Source organism: Anoplophora glabripennis, unplaced genomic scaffold (assembly GCF_000390285.2).
Source record: "Anoplophora glabripennis isolate ALB-LARVAE unplaced genomic scaffold, Agla_2.0 scaffold1151, whole genome shotgun sequence".
Lineage (NCBI taxonomy): Eukaryota > Metazoa > Arthropoda > Insecta > Coleoptera > Cerambycidae > Anoplophora > Anoplophora glabripennis.
In genome coordinates, this window is record NW_019417227.1 from 1 (window position 1) to 22,595 (window position 22,595).

The 22,595-nt window shown below is 31.9% G+C and overlaps 1 protein-coding gene across 1 annotated transcript in view; it reads left to right on the forward strand.

Annotated features, from left to right (window-relative positions):
• Positions 1-3,236: 3,236 nt before the first annotated feature.
• Positions 3,237-22,595, forward strand: part of LOC108915012 (tetratricopeptide repeat protein 14 homolog) — a gene marked incomplete at its 5' end in the record, with an annotated part of 100,068 nt that continues 80,709 nt past the window's right edge. The window contains 2 exon segments of the mRNA XM_018720959.1: positions 3,237-3,619; positions 6,703-6,831. Coding sequence (XP_018576475.1) covers positions 3,260-3,619; positions 6,703-6,831 — 489 coding nt within the window.

Genomic DNA, 22,595 nt, shown 5'->3' on the forward strand with positions numbered 1-22,595 from the left:
TTGAGGTTCTTTCGTTGAGGGATTGGAATCCGCCGCTACCAGTTAGATTTTTCTTGTTCTGGTACCGTTGACGAATCCTTGCCGACTGCGCCAATTTTTAGATCACTCAGATCACTTTTTACTTTTTAAAAATTTTTATTTTTCACTTAAAATTACAACTTATGAGTTACAGCGTTGAAGACTTAAAACAACTGAATTTTACTGTGAACTGAGCTAACTAAGTTTTTTAGTTATATTTATAAGTTTTCTTATGCTAACGCAAGTACAAGCATTCTTAGAATCTGCTGTTCTTGTGCTTTACATGAGATTGCTTTCTTTCGAGGAAGGTGTTATCTGTGGTGTCATATTGCTTGATATCTAATATTCTTAGATAATTTTCGTATATAACATATATATATAAATATTATAAAGCATTTCTTTGGTATCACGAGATGGCATTTGTTATCCAATTTTTTCTTTTTTATTCCTATTATTTTTTTTTTACTTTAAATTCATTTATACAATCCTCTATTTTGCGTATTAGTGTAGCAATGGCTAGATTAGGATCCTGTATTAATAACTAAATTTGGTATGTTTATAGTACTAATCATATTTTACTAGCATATTTTCCAGTTTCCTGATTTGCTATAAGGAGGTGAAGTAAACCACCCATTTCATGTATTTTTTACAAACCACTTTTCGTTCTTTTAGATTTCATAAGTGAAGTAATATTTTACAATTTTGTTTATTTAGAAACTTTTTGTCTCTTAGAAAAATGTTGTATTGCTCATTAGTTTTTGAGAAAAAATATGTTTTTAGAATATTGCAAAATATGGTATGAACCTCTATTCTGAGCTTTTGTTTGTATAATTTATTCGTAGTAGGTTGCTGTCACTAAAACACTTTTTGGTAATCAAGTTTAAATGTAGTACATGTCAGTATCTTACTGTAATTAATTGTAGGGAATAATCATCATTCTGATTCAAGAATATGCAATGATGCATTTTATTTACGGTGAGGCAGGAGGAATTAGTCCATATTTGAAAGCTATAAATTTGAATGACAAAAAAAATGGTACATGTTTGATTTGAAAACATCATCGACCATTTGAAGTACTTACCGTTTTTACATGTTTACCTAACTGATAATTTGAAGAAAGAGAAAATATATACAAAAATATGTAATTTCAAATAATTACCGTAAATAAAATGCATCATTGCATATACTACACAAAAGCTCAGTACCGTATTTTGCAACGTTCTAAAAAAATTCTTAAAATATTATTTCGCTTAAGAAGTCTAAATGAATAAACAAGTTTATAAAAAAAAACATTAAAGGGGTGGTTACTTGGTTTGCTTATATTCAGCAGTTTTTGAGAAAAACTTAAAAAAAAATGTATATTAACCTCTTGAACGCCTTGATCCGGTGTGAGAAGTGCACTCCTCTCTGGCTTGATGCCTTTTAGCGCTAGCGTATATATACGTCATATTCAGTTTACCATAGATTTTGGTCGTCACAAACAGTATACTGTATTTATACCGGGTGACCACGAGATTACTACCCAGGCTCTAGCTTAGTCACGAAAAAAGATATCGATTTCAAATTTTGGGCATGCGTATCATTGAATTTAATGCAAAATTTAATAATAAAAACAACTGACCGTCACTTCCTGTTTGACCGGAAATGCCCTAAACTTTGTTATTTCATATGGAACACCCTGTATATTATTTTTGTTTTCAATTCTGCTGAAGAAACTAACACTAAAATATGTATTATGTCCTATACCTATCTTTGACAGTTTCCGAGAAAATCGCGCTTTAAAATGTCAAATATGTCATTTATAAAATCCTTTTGAAAGAAAACAAATGAAGAAAGGGACAAAGTCATATGATATCTTTAACTTATTTTAGAAGTACTAAAGTATGATATCATAAAAATGTCGCACTTCCGGCACCTCCGGAAAATACCGGAAGTCATCTTTAATAGCAAGTAACTGCAATAATTTTAATGGAATGCCCTACAACTAATTGAGAATTCATATTCTACAAGCAATTTCGAATCATTTTTATGTACACTTCCCTATACCCAAAGTTCGGAGTTTTTGAGATATTAAATGTTTAATGTCAAAATGTCATCTGAACGATGCATAAATGGAAAACGATATAATCAGTCAATGCATAGATCAGAAGTGCCTAGGAATCTTAAGTAATTATGAAGATATGGCGTCTAAAAACAAAAGCCTGTCATAGCAACCATATTAAAATTAAGATTCCTAGGCACCTCTGATCTATGCATTGACTGATTATTTCGTTTTCCATTTATGCATCGTTCAGATGACATTTTTACATTAAACATTTAATATCTCAAAAACTCCGAACTTTGGGTATAGGGAAGTGTACATAAAAATGATTCGAAATTGCTTGTAGAATACGAATTCTCAATTAGTTGTAGGGCATTCCATAAAAATTATTGCAGTTACTTGCTATTAAAGATGACTTCCGGTATTTTCCGGATGTGCCGGAAGTGCGACACTTTTATGATATCAGACTTTAGTACTTCTAAAATAAGTTAAAGATACCATATGACTTTGTCCCTTTCTTCGTTTGTTTTCTTTCAAAAGGAATTTATAAATGACACATTTGACATTTTAAAATGCGATTTTCTCGGAAACTGTCAAAGATAGGTATAGGACATAATACATATTTTAGTGTTAGTTTCTTCAGCAGAATTGAAAACAAAAATAATATACAGGGTGTTCCATATGAAATAACAAAGTTTAGGGCATTTCCGGTCAAACAGGAAGTGACAGTCAGTTCTTTTTATGATTAAATTTTGCATCAAATTCAATGATACGCATGCCCAAAATTTGAGATCGATATCTTTTTTCGTGACTAAGCTAGAGCCTGGGTAGTAATCTCGTAGTCACCCGGTATTCTAAGAAAATAAAAACAAAACAAATATAATCAATACCATCAGTATGTATGGAAGGAATTTGGATTCCTGTGTTACAGGTAAATGGAAAAGTGGGATGTGCACAAATTATTTTGCAGCGTATAAATCCGTCATAATCACTATTCATTGACTTTGCTCATGACAATTGTATATTTCATAAACGTTCAAGAGGTTTAAAGACCCCTTAAAATTTTCCAAGGAATGCGATCCTATATTTGTTGTACACACTTATGCAACACCCTGTAATACATGATTAAATTGAGAATATTTATTATTGGTTATATTGTATTTTTTTTTAATTTCAGGTTTTGTTTCTGCCATTTTGGAAATGGAATTAATAAATAGCCAACTGCTCACTAAATCATTAAATTTTCACGGCCAACAACTTCAGAAATTATGGGAAAGTGAATTTGGTGAAAATGATCTTGTTCGACGAAATATTAAGGATTTAAATTTTCATGTTTACGGCCAAAGACAAAAAAATTTGTCATTTCAGGATCGTGGAAAGAGATTAAAGTTCCAGCAGTTTTTGATAAAAAAGTCTAATTCTATTTTCTCACTAGAATCTATATCTGTTAAGCATGCATTTCAAGAAAATACTATTACTGAAGATATGTATGCAATTATGCCTCCATTTGAAACTTACACCAATGCAGATAAGCAGAAAAGATTACTGTTTTTTACCAAGGTTTGTAATTGATGTAATATACAATTTTAAGCTTCGTAGTAAAATTTTAATTAAACTTTGAAATAATTAACTTTATAAAGTACTTATACTTCGCTGTCGAAATTATAGAGAGTGACTCGGACATAATATAATAACACTATTACCATAACGCGTATAAAACATAAAATAATTTTTATAATGGTTCAATATTATTTGTCTTGTATTAAATGATGTGCCGCTCTCTACGCCCATCAATAGAATCTATAATCGCCTATAGACTTAAGTTACACTGAATGTCGATCTATATTCTATCTCTGTCTTTTGCACTTGGTAGGGAATAAGGAAATGCTTTTTTAGTGGGTGTAAACGGACTTGATTTAGCCCTCCTTAGAAACGCCATAGCATAAGCGAGGGGTCTAATTCCGTGGCTATAATAAATTTATAAATTAAAAAAACACAACCGGGACGTTTTAAATCGTTGTAATAATCAAAATGGATCAAAGTGTCGGCTGTAGCAAACCGTCAAAAATATTAGATGTTAAGTTTTATCTTTTTTCCATATTTTCTATATCTTTTTGCCTTTTATGCAGACACACCAATGGATTTTCGTTCCCCGCACGTTTCATCCTCCTTACTAGTCCAAAAGTTAGCGATGAGTCACTCTCTATAATTTCGACCGCGGAATATACAGAAATACACAAACTAAGTATGATCCATGACTTGTCATAAGGTGTGGAAATAAACCTTAAAAAGTTAAATGCATTATTTTTGTGCTTTTATTGTAGTGATACAGTGATTGTGATTAACCGTAATTGGCAGTTATAATTTTTTTTATTATTAATCATGTTTGGTCGTTATTAGCATGATCAATCGTTGACTTGCCTGTATGTTTGCGGAGACCTGCGCGAAAATTCGTAACAAGTACTGTGGCACCAGTACAATGTGATTCAGTATATTTTAACCCCCCTTTTAACTTTTTTGTTTTTAGGCCCAGTACTTTAAGTCTCGGTTAACCCTTTCACTGCTCCAGACGTATATATTCGCTAAAAAATTATAGGGCTCAAACTGCTCCAGACGGATTAATTCACATGAATAGTTAAATTGGATCAGGCTGCTCAAACCGTATATATTCGCAACCATGCGCATTAGTGACTCAGTTATTGCAATTGGTAAGGCGAATTTTTGCGGGCGAGCTTATACCGATTGTGACAAATATTTTTATGGAAAGAGGTACTGGTAATAGTACCAAGATTGTTCATGTTTCTTTCAGTTTCTATTTAGTACATATACTGTGTTTTATTCAAAATAAAATCGTAAAATTTATCGTAAATCGTAATTTAACACAACATAATGTAAAACTATAAGTGGTCTAACTGCTCCAGACATATATATTCGCACGCGATAAACTTTCGCGCACGTCGCGGTAGCTACGTTCAGCGAAAGGGTTAAGGCTTGATTAATTAATCAGTCGATTAGACTGAATATACTATATAAAATAAATTAGTATATGTACAGTCTAATTGCCTGATCAGTTAATCAAGCTTTAACCGAGACTGAAAGTACCGAGCCTTAGAGTTATAAAATACGTGAAATAAAAAAGTTGTACGGTTTTTTGAAATGATAGAAAAACAAATGAAGTCCAAACAAACTGGCCGCGGATGTTAACTTTGTTAATTTAAATGAAACACCCTGTATATTTTTTTTATATTTGGACAGGACATTCCATATCGAGCATAGTCATATAGGGTTTGTTGGCTCCGTCTCTAACAATAAGCGAGATACTTGAAAAAAAAACGAAGAGGTTTTTATTAAGAAAATCAGACAAAAAATTGATATATTATTAGGAATTAAAATAGAGTATGGAGAGGAACTTTACTCTATTTTAATTCCTATAATATTTCAATTTTCCACTTGTGTGTAACCCATTTTAATTAAATAATAATACAAGCTGTCAAACAATAACAATGTTGTCCTGACACTACCTTTCACTGTTACGGCCTACCATATAATATTGTCCATGAGTAATTAGGCCTCACAGGGCCTAATTAGTGAGATTTCATTAAAATACCTATACGAATTTTGGACCATATCAATGTATGACATGTCAAAATATATTGCAAGTAAATATTAAATACTTATGTAATTGGAACTTTTGTAGTTATAAAACTAACAGTCATTGCATCACTACTTTATTGGAAATATGTACTTATTTGAAAAAAGTTAAGTTCTTTGTGCCTCCTTTGGAAGGTTATAATTTTTTTCAAAATCATTTAGGCCATATGTTTATTAAGAAACCTACAATATTTTTTTGTTCTTTTTACTGCCTGTACAAAGAGTCGCAACGATTATGACCAACTTTCAGAGCTGAAAGCAAACAAAAGTAGCAATTTTTCTTGAAACAATTCCAAAAGCCTCTACAATCCTTCAAAAAAATTAAACAGACACAAAAATTTTGATTGAAAATGGTCTATCCAAATATCTAAATGAAGATTCTGTTTAATGTCGAATAAGTTTTCTCTTTAATGTCAAATAACTTGACATTTTCTAATTTAAACGTCACTGATCAGTTATTTAAATTTTGCATGAATGTAGTTACCATATGGGAACTGGACTTCACCAAAATTGAAATTTACATGTTCAATGGTTTTTATAATTTTTGAAAATGGTTAGATTTCACTTTAAAAAATCGATAACGTGAATTTTTATTTATTTATCACAAAAGAAATCAGCCCAGAAAGTTTGTCCTAAATTTGTTCGTGCACTCTACTTTTAAGTGTTTTATTCCTGTAAAGCTCTATTTAAAACTATCAAATTTTATAAAATTCATTAATTTCCTAGAAAACATCCCATAGCCGTTGCAATACATAGTAAAATAACTTTATTAACTCTAATAAAGTTAAAAAAATCTTTTTACAAGAGTAAGTTTGCTATGAAGCCAAACCGAAGTTCAGATATTTTTCTTCTAACGGTGTTTCCCTTCCTCTCGTGACCTTGTTTAACATGGTAGTAAACAATACATTTGATATAATGATATTTATCCAATTTTCTACTTTGTCTACTATTTTAGAAATGTGTACCCCTTAATATGCATTTGATTTTTTTAGAATGTTAGAGTAGGAGATTTAATTCTCGGAACCATTGTAAGTAAGCAACAGTCAGGAATGATGTTGAAAGTACTTTGTACCACAGGAATTGGTGCCACTGTTCGTTATGCTGCTGACATTAATATTAAAGTAAGTTATATATTTTTATTAGTAATTATTAAAAAATTAACATTATTCCTAGAATTTTAAATCTTGTATTTATGTACTACATTTTAATTGCATGTGTAAGCTGTATAATTTATAACTTGCTAAACAGAGAACAGATAGATAATTTTAACTGCTTAACATGGTTAATACAGGTAAATACATAATTTCTCTTTATTTGTAATTCCAAGATAAATTGATAATTATCTTTTCGATAATTTTTTAACTTATTATGTACTATCGGTTTCTATTACTAGTTTAAAATCTGTTAATAATTCTCTAATCTAATCTAATCTATCTAATCTATTCCATAATGTTAAAGTTGCGGTAACACTGACTTCTGCGGTAGAGTGAGTTACAAATGACATTAACAATAATAAAAACAATTTATTACACTACAAGTCATGGAGAATATGGCATCACCAAAAATTATAAAAATGAGGTTGAAACTGGCATCTGATAATTATTTCTTGTTTAATAAGAAAATAAGTTTTTAGTTACAGATGTGGTATGTATACCATGAATTATGTACTTAAGGCCGATCGCAAACACAGCCACTTGTGGTCGCCATTAGTGGCCGTTAGACCGATCGCAAACACAGCCACGTGTGGTCGCCACAAGTAGCTAGAAGCAACTACTAGTATTCGCTACAGATAGCCGCCACGTGCGGTTAATTTTTTAACTAGTGGCCGCCACTTTTCATGAATTTTTTTTTAATTTTGAATATAAATACATCTTCGACTATATTGTCCACCATTTCTGTGCTCATAATTTCAGAAAATGTACCAGTTAAACGCTGTGGATTGTGTTTGCGCTGAAAGAAGAGTGACTGTCGTCGGCTACAAGCAGCGAGGTACGACTTCTGCCACAACGTGGCTGGATCGAGCCACTGCCAACGCTGTGTTTGCGCTGAACCTATTTAAACTACATACAAAATACAGTCCGCAGCGTGTAGCAGCCACCAGTGGCGACCATGCATGGCTGTGTTTGCAATCGGCCTAAGGTGTATTCGTTTGTAATAAACACAAATCGGCATCCTCTAAATATAGATAAATTTCACCTGTTCTTCAAAATGATGCTTTACTTTATGGGTGCACTGTATACAGTGGACAAACAATGTATATTTGAAGAGGGTTGCAAAGGCAAATATTGCAGTCAATTAACAAGTGGCAATCTGTTTGTTTTGCTAGAAAAGGCTTCAGCTTTAGTTTAGTAATGGTTTCAAGTTTTAATGTTATGCGCTAAGTAGATAATTTTAATTTAATTCTTCATGTGTAAAATATATCCTCGGTTTTCTTCAAAAAAAGTAATTTTTTAGACAATTTTTTTTTTAGTGTTAATTTTATTTAAATTTGCCTCAGCACTTAGAAGTGGCGAGATTAGAAATAAGATTCATGCATGGTAAAAGGAAAAATAAACTGAAAAATATTTTTTTAATTCTGGGATTACTAGTTGAGGGGACTTCCAACAACCACGCGACTGATTTGAGTATTTTTTGGGATTCGTTAGATTTTTATCTTTAATACATTGTTAGCACTAGTTTTATAGTGTGCACGAAATATCCTCAGATGCATTTGAATAAAACTACAACACCCTATATCTCGGAAATGGTATGAAATATTTTTAAGAGGTTTATCGGGTACGGAGGTATGTCTAAAGTCTAACGAAAGTTGCTTTAAAGATACAGAAGCGTTCTTCCTATTAATTTATCACTTCAACATTAGGTATCTGCTTATAATAAAATTTCTACACAGACATAACTAGGTACAGGGTGATTCACTATATTTTAACCCCCCTTTAACTTTTTTGTTTTAAGAGATAAAAAAATATGAAATACAAAATTGCACGATTTTTTATGAAATTTTCGAATATGATGGTAGAAAAACAAATGAAGTTCAAACAAAATGGCCGCGGATGTTAACTTTGTTAATTTAAATGGAAGACCCTGTATATTTTTACACATTTGGATAGAACGTTCTCTGTCGAGCACAGTCATATATGGTTTGTTGGGTCCATCTCTAACAATAAGCGAGATAATATTAAAAAACAAACGGAACGTTTTATATTGAAAAAATAAAATATTTTGTAATTGTTGGACGTTTTTCGGGCATTTCTGCCTTTTTTCCAATTACGTAAGGATTTAGATTTATTTGCAATATATTTTGACATATCGAACATTAATATAGTTCAAAATGGGTATAAGTATTTTAACTAAATTGCACTAATTAGTCCGTGAGGGGCTTATTTACTCATGGACAATGTTATATGGTAGGCCGTGACAGTGACAGGTAATATTATGACAACATTGTTATTGTTTGACAGTTTGTATTATTATTTATTTAAAATGGGTTACACAGAAGTAGAAAATTTAAATATTATAGGAATTAAGATAGAGTAGTTAAGATATTCTCCATAGTTTATTTTAATTCCTAATAATATTTCAANTCCAATGTACACAATTCTTTGCATGTGATTAGTATTTTGCTAGTATGTAGATAAAAAAAATTATTCTGGACCGGAGCGGACTGATATTTCGGGAAATAGCCGGAAAACTGCAAAAAAACGTATTTCGCGAATAACTTGAAAAGTATTGAGAATTTTACGAAAAAGATTCCTGCTGATTTTATCGTACAGTTTGTTATTTAGGAGATATTTAGGGATTTACATAAAATGACGATTTTTATGCAAAACAGTCAGAGAATCACGTACATATTTCAATGCGGCGCTGCACTAAATGTGCGACTGACTACTCTTCCGTTTCTTGATGAAAATGCATGAAACAAAGTTTGTTCGAAAGCTTCTAACTTTCCTTCTATGTTCTATTTTACAGGGAAAAATAATTCCTTCTTTAAGAAAACTATGTGGGATCATCGCGAGTAGAGCTTAGTTAGTAGTCGAAGTTTGCGCTTTCTTACAAATTTGATGGGACAACCAATCAACTAAATCAAATTGGGTAAATATTTAGCAATATAAAACCAACGGAAATGCGACATACATTTTGTATGAATCGATCCCGGCAAGAATTTGCCTGTATGTATTTTATTTCAATATTTTTAGTCTATAAACGGTGGCTCCACTTTTTTTCTTCTAGCCTGGAGAAATCATCTAACTGTTGTGTCTTAGTATGCATATAGTACATGGATTTATTATTTGAAACCCGTTCTTTACGAATATGACATGAAAAAAAATTATTATAACTCTATTGTCACTAAATATTTTCAAATGTTTGAGAAACATCCGAAAAAAGAGGTAGGAATGAAAACACCAGAAATATAGATTACCGGAGAATGAATACTATAGCAAACTGTAGTTCAGAACCTGCTCTTTCTATCTATTATACTGGTTTTCTATCTGTATATTTGGGCAACGAACTCTCGATGTGAAAAGGTGTAAGTAATTCAATGTCACCTGAAATACTGTCACCAATTTTGACAATGAGACGCAAAATGTGTTGCGCAACTTATAAATTACCTGATACTATGTTGGATAAAGTTAAACGTTAGAAGTGTACAAGTCCATGGAAGAAAATAGCAATTTTTATCTATTGTTTTTCCATGAAAACGAGAGTGACGACAAGATTTCGGATATAACGTAGAGCGTCCTTAGATATTGATATATATATATATATATATATATATCAATGTCCGATATGTCAAAATACAACTAAATCTAAACCTTACGTAGTTGGAAAAAAGGCAGAAATGACTGAAAGAGGTCTAACAATTATTACAAGATGTCTTATTTTCTTAATAAAAAAAACATCATTAGGTTTTTTAATATTATCTCGCCTATTATTAGAGATGGACCCAACAAACCCTATATGACTATGTTCGACAAGGAACGTTCTATCCAAATATGTAAAAATATACAGGGTGTTCCATTTAAATTAAGAAAGTTAACATCTGCGGCCTTTTTGTTTGAACTTCATTTGTTTTTCTACTATCATTTTCGAAAACTTAATAAAAAATCGTGCAATTTTTGCATTTCACATTTTTTTATAACTCTTAAAACAAAAAAGTTAAAGGGGGTCAAAATATAGTGAATCACCCTGTACATTAAAAAATAGAATCATCAAAGTAAACTAAAGCCTTAAAAACTTAAAATAAATAAATCATGAGCTGGTAGAGAAACCACTTTAACCGCTCAGTTATTTGTCGAGAAACGAATTGAACGCATGAACGAAAGGAACTCCAGTCAAGAACTTAAGACGCGCATGATTTTTATATTTCTGATTACATCAGAATTTGGGTATCTACTTAGAGCGTCAGGAACTAACATTTGTTTTCCAGGAATATAAACTAGATCAAAATTATACCTCAATAGTCTTATAGCCAAACGTTGAATTCGTGGAGAAAGATCATCTATTGGTTTTTTCAGTAAGCCTAAAAGTGGTCTATGATCTGTTTGGATTTTAAATTTGCTTCCAAATAAATAGTAGTGAAATCTTTCACACCCATACACTATAGCCAGTAATTCTTTTTCTATGTGATTGCATTTCTGCGGGGTAGGTGTAAGAGAGACATAGGCATACTCTATTGGGTGATTGCCTTGAGCTATAACTGCACCTAAACCATATGGACTTGCATCAACTGATAAGGTTTCTTTTGATGGATCGAAGTACGATAAAACAGTAGTAGTCGCTATTGGTTGTTTTAAGTGATCGAAACTATTTTGTTCATTCTGCGTCCAAGTCCAGTCAATCTTGTCGCTAAGAAGTTTTCTTAAAATTCCTGTTTCTTGTGACAGATTTGGTAAGTATCTTATCATACTCAAAAACCGTTGTAGGTCCTTTTTATTTCTGGGTGTATAAATTTTTCTTATTGCTTGCGTTTTTTCATTGTCTGGTGCTATTCCAGAATCTGCAATAATATGTCCGACAATTTTAACACTCTTCACACAAAGTTTTGATTTTTGTAAATTCAATGCAAGTCCACTTTTTGCGATTCTCGAAAGAACTTTGTCCAAATTCGAATTATGTTCTTCAACAGTTTTACCGAACACAAGAATATCGTCTATATATGCAATAACACCACGCAACCCTTCCAAAGCATCATAAATAAATCTTTGAAATATTTCCGGAGCTGACGAGATGCCAAAAGGTAGTCTTAAATAATGAAATCTGCCCCAACTTGTTGCAACTGTACACAGTTTTGAACTTTCATAATTCAGGGGTATTTGTAAAAACGCTTGCGATGCATCTAGTAGTGTAAAATATCTTGCTCCATGTAATTCACTAAAAAGACAGTCTATTGTGGGAATTTGAAAAATTTCACGTTTTATGTACGCGTTTAAACTCCTGGGATCCATACAAAGACGAATATCTCCATTTGATTTGGGTGCTATTACTAACGGATGGACCCAGTCTGTAGATTTAGTCACTGGAACTATTATTTCTTCCGAGACCATTTCATCAAGTTTTTTTCTTCACTTGATCTTTTAATGCTGAAGGAATTTTCCTTGCAGCGCTTATATGTGGTACAGCATCCTGCCTCAGTGTTATTTTATATGTTTTGTTTACTTTACCCATACCCTTGTATACTCTTTTATGTTTATTCAGTATTTCCGGAACTGATAGATGGTCTTCCACATTATATATAGTTTTGTTATGTCCTTTTTGCATTTTATTTGCATCAATTATTTGCAGTTCACTTACAGTTTGAAGTCCCAAAATTGAACAAGCAGAATTGGATTGTAAAATATAAAATAACAGGTGTGATGTATGTTCGTTGATGGAACAATATTTTTCCTCGAATGTCTATTTTATGCCCCGAGTAAGACGATAAAGTGGTTTTTGTTTGCAGAAGTTCAGATTCGGAAATTCCAAGTTTCTTAAAATTACTGTGATTAAGTATATTTACTTGACTTCCAGTGTCAATTTTTAAATTAATTTGTACGTTATTTACTAATAACAATTAACACACGAGTCATTTATTGTCCACACAATATGATATTCTTCACTTTCGTCTCAATTTTCTTCATTTTCACCACACTCTTCGAACTGTTCACTTTTTGCAACATTATGTACCAATTTGCTCCTACATAATTTCCGATAATGTCCACGTTGCTTGCAATTAGTGCAGTAACGATTAACAGCTGAGCATTTATCTACATCATGTAACGAGCGTTCAAATAAAAACGTGGTCAAGTTGGTTCTGAAAATTTGGACGTAGGGCGTAGCGTATAGCAAATGAACTTAAACGTCATCTGTCAAAGCGCTATATCACCACTATCAATTTGAATATTTTCATTTTAAAAAGCGTTTAAAATGGTGTTTTCTCAAGAACAAAAAGTGTTTATCATAGAGTCCTACTTTAGAAATGGACGCAAGATTGATGGAATATGGAATATTCTATTGAGGAATGTTTCATAGAATTTCAAAATCAATTTCCCGGCGTTGTTGAGTACAAAATTTTTCAAAGTGCAGTTCAGCGTTGTGTTAATGTTTTTCGTGAAACGGGTAGTGTAACAAGAAAAGAAGGAAGTGGCCGACCTAAAAAGCGGACTGAAGAATTAAAAGAAAATGTCTAACAAATAATGGAAAATGCGCCAAGAACTTCTGTACGTGTTTTATTACAAATGGTGGGAGTATCAGTCGGTACCTGCCTGTGTTAAAAAAAGATTTGCGTTTGTTCTCCTATCGTTTAACTTGTCAGCAAGAACTCCATGAAGTTGATTTTACGCGACGGGCTGTATTTTGTGAATGGTTTTTAAACAACTACGGTGAACTTCATAATATCACCTTTTTTTCTGATGAAGCCTGGTTTCATTTAAGTGGTTACGTAAACTCACAGAATATGAGAATGATGTGGTCTTCTGAAAAACCAGATAACTTTTTTGTCGAGGGCCCTCTACATGCTCAAAAAATTGGAGTTTGGTGTGCTCTCAATCGAAGGAGGATTTATGGACCTATTTTTTTTAATGGTACTTTTACTGCGCAAAGGTATAGAGAAGAAATTATCGCTCCTTTTGTTAACCAGCTGGAAGAAAACGAAATTACAAACTTTTACTTTCAACAAGATGGCGTAAGGGCACACACGGCAGGCGAGACGATGAATATGTTGAGGGAAGTTTTCCAAAATCGACTAATAAGTCTCAATGCTGAACATAAATTTCCACCGAGGTCATGTGATATTACGCCGTGTGATTTCTTTTTGTGGCCTTACCTTAAAAACACTATTTTTGAACTGCCTATTCCTGATTTAAACCATCTGCAGGCTCGACTTATAGACAAGATTCGTGAAATTAACAATACCCCTAGCATCTTAGAAAATGTCTTTAATTCTTTGAGGAACAGGTGTGAAATGTGTTTGGAACAAGGAGGGGGACACTTTCCGCAGCTCCTTTAATTGTTTGTTATTGTTATCACGATTATTCTTTAAAATAAAGTTATACTAGTCATTAACGTTATTGAAACTGACAGCTGCTATACAGCTCGTTGAGAAATGAGGTTAAGTTGGTCGCTATAAGCTACTCCCTACGTCCAATGTGTCAGAGCCAACTTCGACCACGTTTTTATTTGAACGCTCGTTATATAACCACAATTCTTGCATCTATTAAGACCTCTCACATTCATATTATTTCTACTTGTACTAGGATTACCACCATCATTTTGTCTCGTATACTGTTGTTCTTCCTTATGTAACGGAGAATATTTGGTTTTGTTTGTATAGTTTGTTGTGTACCTATTAACTGCATACACTGAGGTATTTTGTTCTTTGTTCTTTGAAATTTCTTTTTGTGTAGCCACACTGTTCTCCATAGAACGACAAATCGGAATAGCCTCTGGTAATTTAAGATTACAATTTTGTAACAATTTTTCTTGAATGCATAGATCACGGATTCCTATCACAAGTCTGTCACGTATAAGAACGTCTTTTTCATTAAAATCACATGTGTTTGCAAGTTGTCGTAACGCTGTTACGAATTGATCCACAGTTTCTCCTGGATTTTGTTCACGTTTAAAAAATTTAAAATGTTCATACACTGTATTTTTGACAGGATTGCAGTACTTGTGAAATTTCTTCAAAACTATATTCAGTTTCTTTTGATCTTCGTCCTCATTGTACTCAAAAGTATTGTAAATATGTAGAACTTCATCACCTAATAGATTGAGTAAGATAGCTATTTTTACTTCATCCGTTTTATTTGACTTTCCACTAGCCAAGAGATATAGCTCAAATTTCTGTGTCCACAGTTTCCACTGACTGGCAATGTCCCCTGCAAACTGCATTTCCTCTGGAGCTTTTGAATGTTCTGCCATTGTTGGTTTTTCCACCAAGATATTATTAAATAAACACTACTTTCTCCTCCGGTGTTCGGCTAATATCAGCAACAACACCTTACTTTTCAATATTTTTACTTTTTACGGCTGCCACCATATGATGTATTTATCTTTAATGACATTGACATACATACTCAATATATTAAAGTAATTAGATTAGTACATAATAATACATGACAGCGTCCACATACCACTTCCGGTTATACCGGAAGTCACCATCAACTTGCTTATTTTAGATGGACTTTTATGAAGTTTCCCTATTCCTAAAATTAACCGTTTAATATTTAATTATTTTCAATAAAATGGAGAGAAACAATGACTAGCTTCAAACCATGTGTATTTTATAGTAAGAAAGATAAAGCAACAATATTTACAGGGGGGGATAACTAGACCCCTAAGCTTCCCATCCATACTTTCAAAGTGGTTAATTGCATAGAAGGTGCTAGAAATTTAATGCCGAGTTTAGTTAACTTCAAACCTTCATAAGTCGGTTTTTTTTAATGGAACACCCTGTATGTTTTTCTATATTCTGATACACAATTTTATGCTCTTTCGAACGGTATCAGGGTTCCCTATACCTATCTCTTCTAGTTTTTAAGTTATCTACTATTTTCTGTGTAATCACCTAAAATCATGTAATTTCTTGCGATAACTGTGGAATTTTTAGCAAAACTTCAAAACAAACAACTAAACTGTCAATTTGTTGTTAGTCTCTTGCAGTGACAGTTTAATTTAGTGTTTATAAGAAATGGAAAACAATACATATTCAAGTGCTGATATTTTAAATTTATTATTCATTCACGGACATTGCAATGGGATTATAAGCAGAACGTGTACAGTTTTTAATGGGACATATCCAAATTTGCCGCCAATGAGCAGAAAAAAGTTAAGAAGAATAGGGTTGTTGACTATAAAAACAAACCATTACAAATTGTTGATACAAAGATTTTATATAAAAGGACCAGCCTGTATAGTAAAATTTTAAGTACATGACAAATTAGTGATAGAAATAATTTATGAATTTTTGCGTTACTTAAAAACTAGTCTGATGTCATAAGGGGCAATTGAACAAGAAGCTAGTAGCATTGCATAATTTTGAAGAAGAAAATATATCAAAATTGTCCGTCAAACCCTCTTGCCCTGTTTTCTGTTTTTTAAACAAAAATGACACTAGTAACAGCAGTATATCAATTAAGAGTATTTGTGATACTGATTTTATAATATAAATACCTATTTATATTATTTTTTATTTATTTTATTTATATTATAAACAAACACAATAAAATCATTTATTAAATATGTTGATCCTTACCTGAGTACTTTTATACCTCTGATTTCGCCAATATTAAAATGGTTATCTCTTTAAAAATTCAATTCATGATCATAAAAATAACAATTTTCAGTAAAATTTGCGAAGTAGCTTTCACAAATCCCGTTTCGCACATTCTACTTTAATTCTAAGGGGAGATATTAAATGATTATTACTAAATAATAATTTTACTTAATAAAGGAATTCGAAGATTAAGGAAAATAATGACTCGTAGACTTGAAAATATTTTATGCGACAGTGTCACTGATGGACGACACTACGATGACAGTGTTGACAGAGCGTCTTCTTCCTCTAATTTTTTTCCTTTACGCAATCATTTACACATAATTTCACTGCAAGGTGCCCCTTATGACGTCACAGCCGTTTTGAAATATTATAAAAAAATTGGTTTTAAATAAATATTTTAAAACTGTTCTGACCCTTTTCTCAATCTCTAATTGTGCATACACACTAGTTAATATGTGTAGAATTATATTATCTACTTTTTGAAATTTGCTCAACAACCCTATTTTAGCAAATCAACTAGAGTATGGTCGATTTGTGTAGAACTGAACTGTGTGATTACTGAACATGTGTAGTCTAGTTATCATTAAAGTTATTAATTTTTTTTTAAATATAATTAAATTATAATTTGAGAATAATTTAAAAAATATATATATAATGAATAAATTTACATTTAAAGATTCAAAATCAAATTAAGTGACATAAAAAGAGCTAGCTTGGTAAGTATAGAACATATTTTATTGTGATATTTTTTAAAGATACTATAAGAAAATTCAAAATTTAAATATTTTAAATACATTCCACATGTTAAACAAATCTTTATAATACTATAAATTGGCGTCTAACATTATTTAATAAATAAACTAAACAGAACAAACTAAACTAAATTATAATAAATAAAACACAAAAAATATAATTATTTATAGAATTATAATATATTTTTTATATGATTTATTAAAAATAATATAATAATATTGGTACGTAATTGTAAATAAAACTAATTTATGTTTTAAAATCTTTTGACGTTTTGACGATAAAAAAAAATAATTAAAATTCTAATTTGATATTTTTTTAAAATCGTTTCAAGTTTATACAAACAATTAGGTATGTGTTGCCATTTTTTAATACACTGTATGTATTTTTTTATGAATTTCAATATCAATGACCTTGACATTGATCCAGTTTAGCTAATAATACTATTGTTACTACGTAAAGTAGATAAGGGTGCATTTAGGAAAGTTAGAACAGGTGACATTAAAAAGTTATGAAATTCTGAACCAAATATTGTATGTTCTATTTTTTTTTATTCAGCCATTTCAGTGGCCAAAACAAAAGAGCAACAAATTTAAACCGTTAATAGTTTAAGTTTAAGCAGAATCCCATCCAGTTCCGAACGCTTACGAAGGGCAAGGAAGGTTAGTATCCGCTGTTCTGTTAAAATTCTGTATTACTGCCACTGCAGCAAGCAACTACTGTCAGCTGATTTCACACCTAGTATGATATGAGGGGTGGCAAATGGGTAAAAAATAACTGTCATGTTAATTCAGCGGAATGGGGTTTTTAATGAAAAAACCTTGAATTTTAACGTTTCATTAAATAGTTAATGTTATAATATTACTGGGTGTATATTTGAAAGAGGGGTTTTTCTCTCAGTATAAAGATGCTTCCTAAATACGAACAAAGACCAAGGCAGCTATTCTATGGGAAAAATTAAGGTAATTTAATTTATATCACCACGAAGTTATCTAACATAACACTATTGTATGTAGAAAAAATGCAGACGACCCNTAGAAGTACAATGAAAACGAAACCAAGAAATAATTTATAATCAAAAAGAGAAAAAACAAAAAACTTAGTTAAAGGACATTTTCAAAATAATTGCCATATCTTTCTAAACACAACCTAACACGTTTATCAAAGTTGTTATGGACTCGAGCAAAAATTATGGGATTGTTGCGAATCTCATCAGCCGCCACGAATATTCTTTTCTGCAGCTCTTCAACACTGTCAACTGGGGTCGCATAAATAATACTTTTTAAATGTCCCCAAAAGAAAAAATCCATGGGCGTTAGATCGGGAGAACGTGCAGACCAAGAGATAGGTGCCTAATTGCCGCGACCTATCCAACGATTCGGGTAATTTGAATTAAGCCACTGCCTAACTACTACAGTGCTGTGAGCAGGAGCTCCGTCATGCATGTACCACATGGCCTGACGTACATTTAACGGTACTTCCTCCAAAAGTCGTGGTAGATGCTCATTTAAGAACTGCAAATATTCAACAGCACCAAGTCGATGAGGTAAAACAAAAGGGCCGACAAGCACATTTCCTACAATTCTTGCCCAAATGTTTAAACTAAAATTATGTTGAAATGTTGTCATATGTAGATACTTCGTAAGGATTTTCAGGAGCCCAGGAATGAAGATTGTGGATATTGGTTAAACCATGTCTTTGAAAAGTTGCTTCATCTGTGAAAAGTATCTTTGAGGCAAAATTCAAATTATTTCTTAGAATATTAAGATACGATTCGCAAAAAAACAACTCACTTATGCATGTCTGGTTCAAGTAGAGCTTGAACTGGCCGGTGGTGAAAAGGATATAATAAATTATCATGGACAATATTCCAAACACTATGGGACACATTTAAGTGCATTGCTGTTTTTCTCGTACTATTCTGACGATTTTTGTCAAACTCTTCAAGTACTGCATCCTCAAGATAAATAGTACGAACAGTAGGTCTTCGGCCGGTACCCTCAATATGCAGCTGTATTTTTCCAGTTTCCCGAAGTCTTTGTTCTACCGCCGAAAAAGTTTGTCTGTGGGGAACTTGACGATTTGGATATCTCTCATTATACGCTCTTGTTGCCGCAGCACAGTTTTTTCGCCATTCAAAATACACTTGTAGCATGTCCACATAGTCATCATTAGTAAAATTTGGCATAATTCTTGTTAATTTACACCCAAAAAGTATTTAACTGATAACAGTGACAACTTACAGAAGAGTTAATTGTGACAACTGGCATGACAGCAGCACACTTAGTTTTTCTTTGATCGATTGCAGTCATATACGGTGTGAGGTGAATGGTAATACATTTTATTTTTTTATTAATAAACGAAAAGTTTTAAAGGAAAATTGCTAGAGAGGTAAAAGTTTCTAAAAGAACCAGTTTATCTAATGCGTATTTTTGGATATCGAGTTTTTACGAAATATAAAAGTTATGGCAAAAATGGCTTGAGGGGTGGTTATTTCAACCCCTTTCGTGGGGTTAAAATTTTCGAAAAATAGTTGAAAACTCGCATCTGTATTAGTAAACAACCTGTAAAAAATTTGTTATTTGTACCTCGTTCGGTTTTCAAATTACAGCCAATTTTCATAATTTTTTTGGAAACTGATGGGCCATATCTCTTCAGGGGTGAACATTTTACTAAGGCGATTTTTTGCAGATCGTGTTCTTTTGAAATGTAGATTCACTGGTATCATTTATGCTACTCCATTCAAAAACACCCTGTATATATTTAAAATAGATAAAATAAAACCTTGGACCAAAAGGATCAGTCTTCTTTCTTCCACAGATAGCAACATACCCAAATAAAAAAAAAAAACATAATTTAAGAATGTAAGTTAAATGTTTGAACAAAATCAAAAACCCATACATTCAAAGATCTCAAGTATGACAAATTGTTTTGCGGCTTCTGAATTTTAATTTTTACAGTTGAATCCCACATATGGGTTATATCTATTTCCCTGCTAAAACTATAAGTCTCCCCCCCCCCCCTCTGCTACTCCTGTCTGTGCTATCATCATACTATTAGCCCGAGAGCCAGCGACCAAAAGAGCAAAAACTGAAAAGTTTTCCTACGCTTCATTTGGTATCACTAGTAAGAGAATCGACCTCCAGCTCGCACACTTCCGGGGGGTGTAGTTGCGTCAGCATGACACACGTAAAATAATCATTAAAAAAAACTAATACTGCAAAAGACTTTGTCTGCATGTTGATTATGTTATAAACAAACGAAAAAACGCAATCAGCTGACTTTAGAGGGGGGGGGTTATACCTCAGCTTTTCATCTAAATAAGTCAAAAATATGCGCTAGGTAAACTGATACCGCAAAAGCTGAAATTTGGTAAAGTAATAGTCATCCTAATCAGTTATACGAAAAAAATTGTCCGCTGAAGTTTTTGCGGTGTATAAGTGCTCAGCTGACGAGTTGAAGGTGCAGCACATCGTATGCGCGCGAGCACGTTACAGCTTTGACTTTATAAGCTGAGCACTTTTCCTTCACTAAATATAAAGCTGAGCATTTTTTTCATTTAACTTACTAAGTTAGCTATTATATTTCCAAATTTCAGCTTTTGCGGTATGAGATATGTATTATTTTTTCACTTTTTAAATTATATAAAAATATACAACTTTTCGAATATTTATTTACAATAAACGTTATGTGTCAAAGAATATTATCTATTTCATCTTCCGTTTCATCACCCTCAAACCTATGGTCGCTGGAGTCAATGTCGATTCCTGCCATTTCTTCCTCATCACACGCGGTTTGTAAATAAATATTTTATAGGGTCGAAATATCCTTCGTTTTCAAGCTACAGTGTTTAAATTTTAATTTTTTTATCTATTTTTATTAATTATTTCAGAGTTTTAAAGATATTGACTCAAAATTTGATGGTTGCATTTTATTTAGAAATATTTTCAGCAACCTACTAGATAATGATGTATCAATAAAAATTAAAAATTCACAACTTGCAATAAAATATTGTTTTATTTTTTTCCTCAAAATGATACATCCTACGAAAAAATTGAAGGGACTAATTTCATTCAGAATTGATGGCGGATTTCTGAAGAAATATCAAAATGGGAAAAAGTCGGTGGCGTACCATTTTTGTTTATTAAAAGAGGTTGTGGCATTTTCACACGAACGCCACTGGTGCAAGTAGAAATATTCGGACCACCCCAAAAAATACACATTTATCCCTCCAAAGCGTTTTAAAAATTTCGGGTCAATATCTTTAAAAATCTGAAATAATTAATTAAAATAAATAAAACATTTAAATTTAAACACTGTATCTCGGAAACGAAGCATATTTTGACCTATATTTATATGAACTTTTTTTCGCAAAATAACTTCGGCAACCAACCCTAAAATATTTTGCACTTATTTACAAACACCCTGTATAATAATAATAATAATAATAATAATAATTATTATTATTATTATTACTTATTTATTTATGCACTTTAAAACAAATTTTTTAATATACAGACCATATGTGCTAAATAGCGTAATAAATTGAATAATTTCTCTTGTTTGTTCTATCTTGAACACTGGCAATGTCAATATAATTTTTAATTGAAAGGTTAATTTTCAGAATGGCTTTATTATTATACTTATTTGTCCGTCATTCGGACGCAAACGAAAATTTTCCATATATTTATTAATTGTATCAATTAATCAGCATTCAGTGTACATTTCCAGTGAGAGAACTGGTAGTTAATAAAAATCTAATTGAAACTATATTGTCCTTTATGTTTCGTGTTTAATATTGAACGTGATATAATATTTCCTGTGATACTGTGGTCTAAAGTGCTGAAATTANGTGTGCCCAAATATTTGCAATGTACGTTGTCCGCAGCAAATGTTGATGCAGTTCAATTTTATGTTATGTATACATAAGTATTTAAATGTGAATATTTATTTATTAAAACTCTTTAAATTGAAAAATTCGTGAAATCGTTTATTGTAAATAAATATTTGAAAAAAGTTGCATAGTTTTATATAATTACTAGTAAGACTTGAAAAATGAAAATATGATAGATATCTCCTATCGTAAAAGCTGAGATTTGGTAATACAATAGCTAACTTAATAAGTTAAATGAAAAAAATGATCAGTTTTATATTTAGTGATTGACAAGTGCTCAGCTGATAAAGTTAACGATGCAATGCGCCCGCGCGCATAACGATGTGCTGCATCTTCAACTCGTAAACTGAGCACTTATACACCGCAAAAACTTCAGCGGACAATTTCTTTCGTATAACTGATTAGGATGACTATTACTTTACCAAATTTCAGCTTTTTCGGTATCAGTTTCTCTCGCGCATATTTTTGACTTGTTTAGGTGAAAAGCT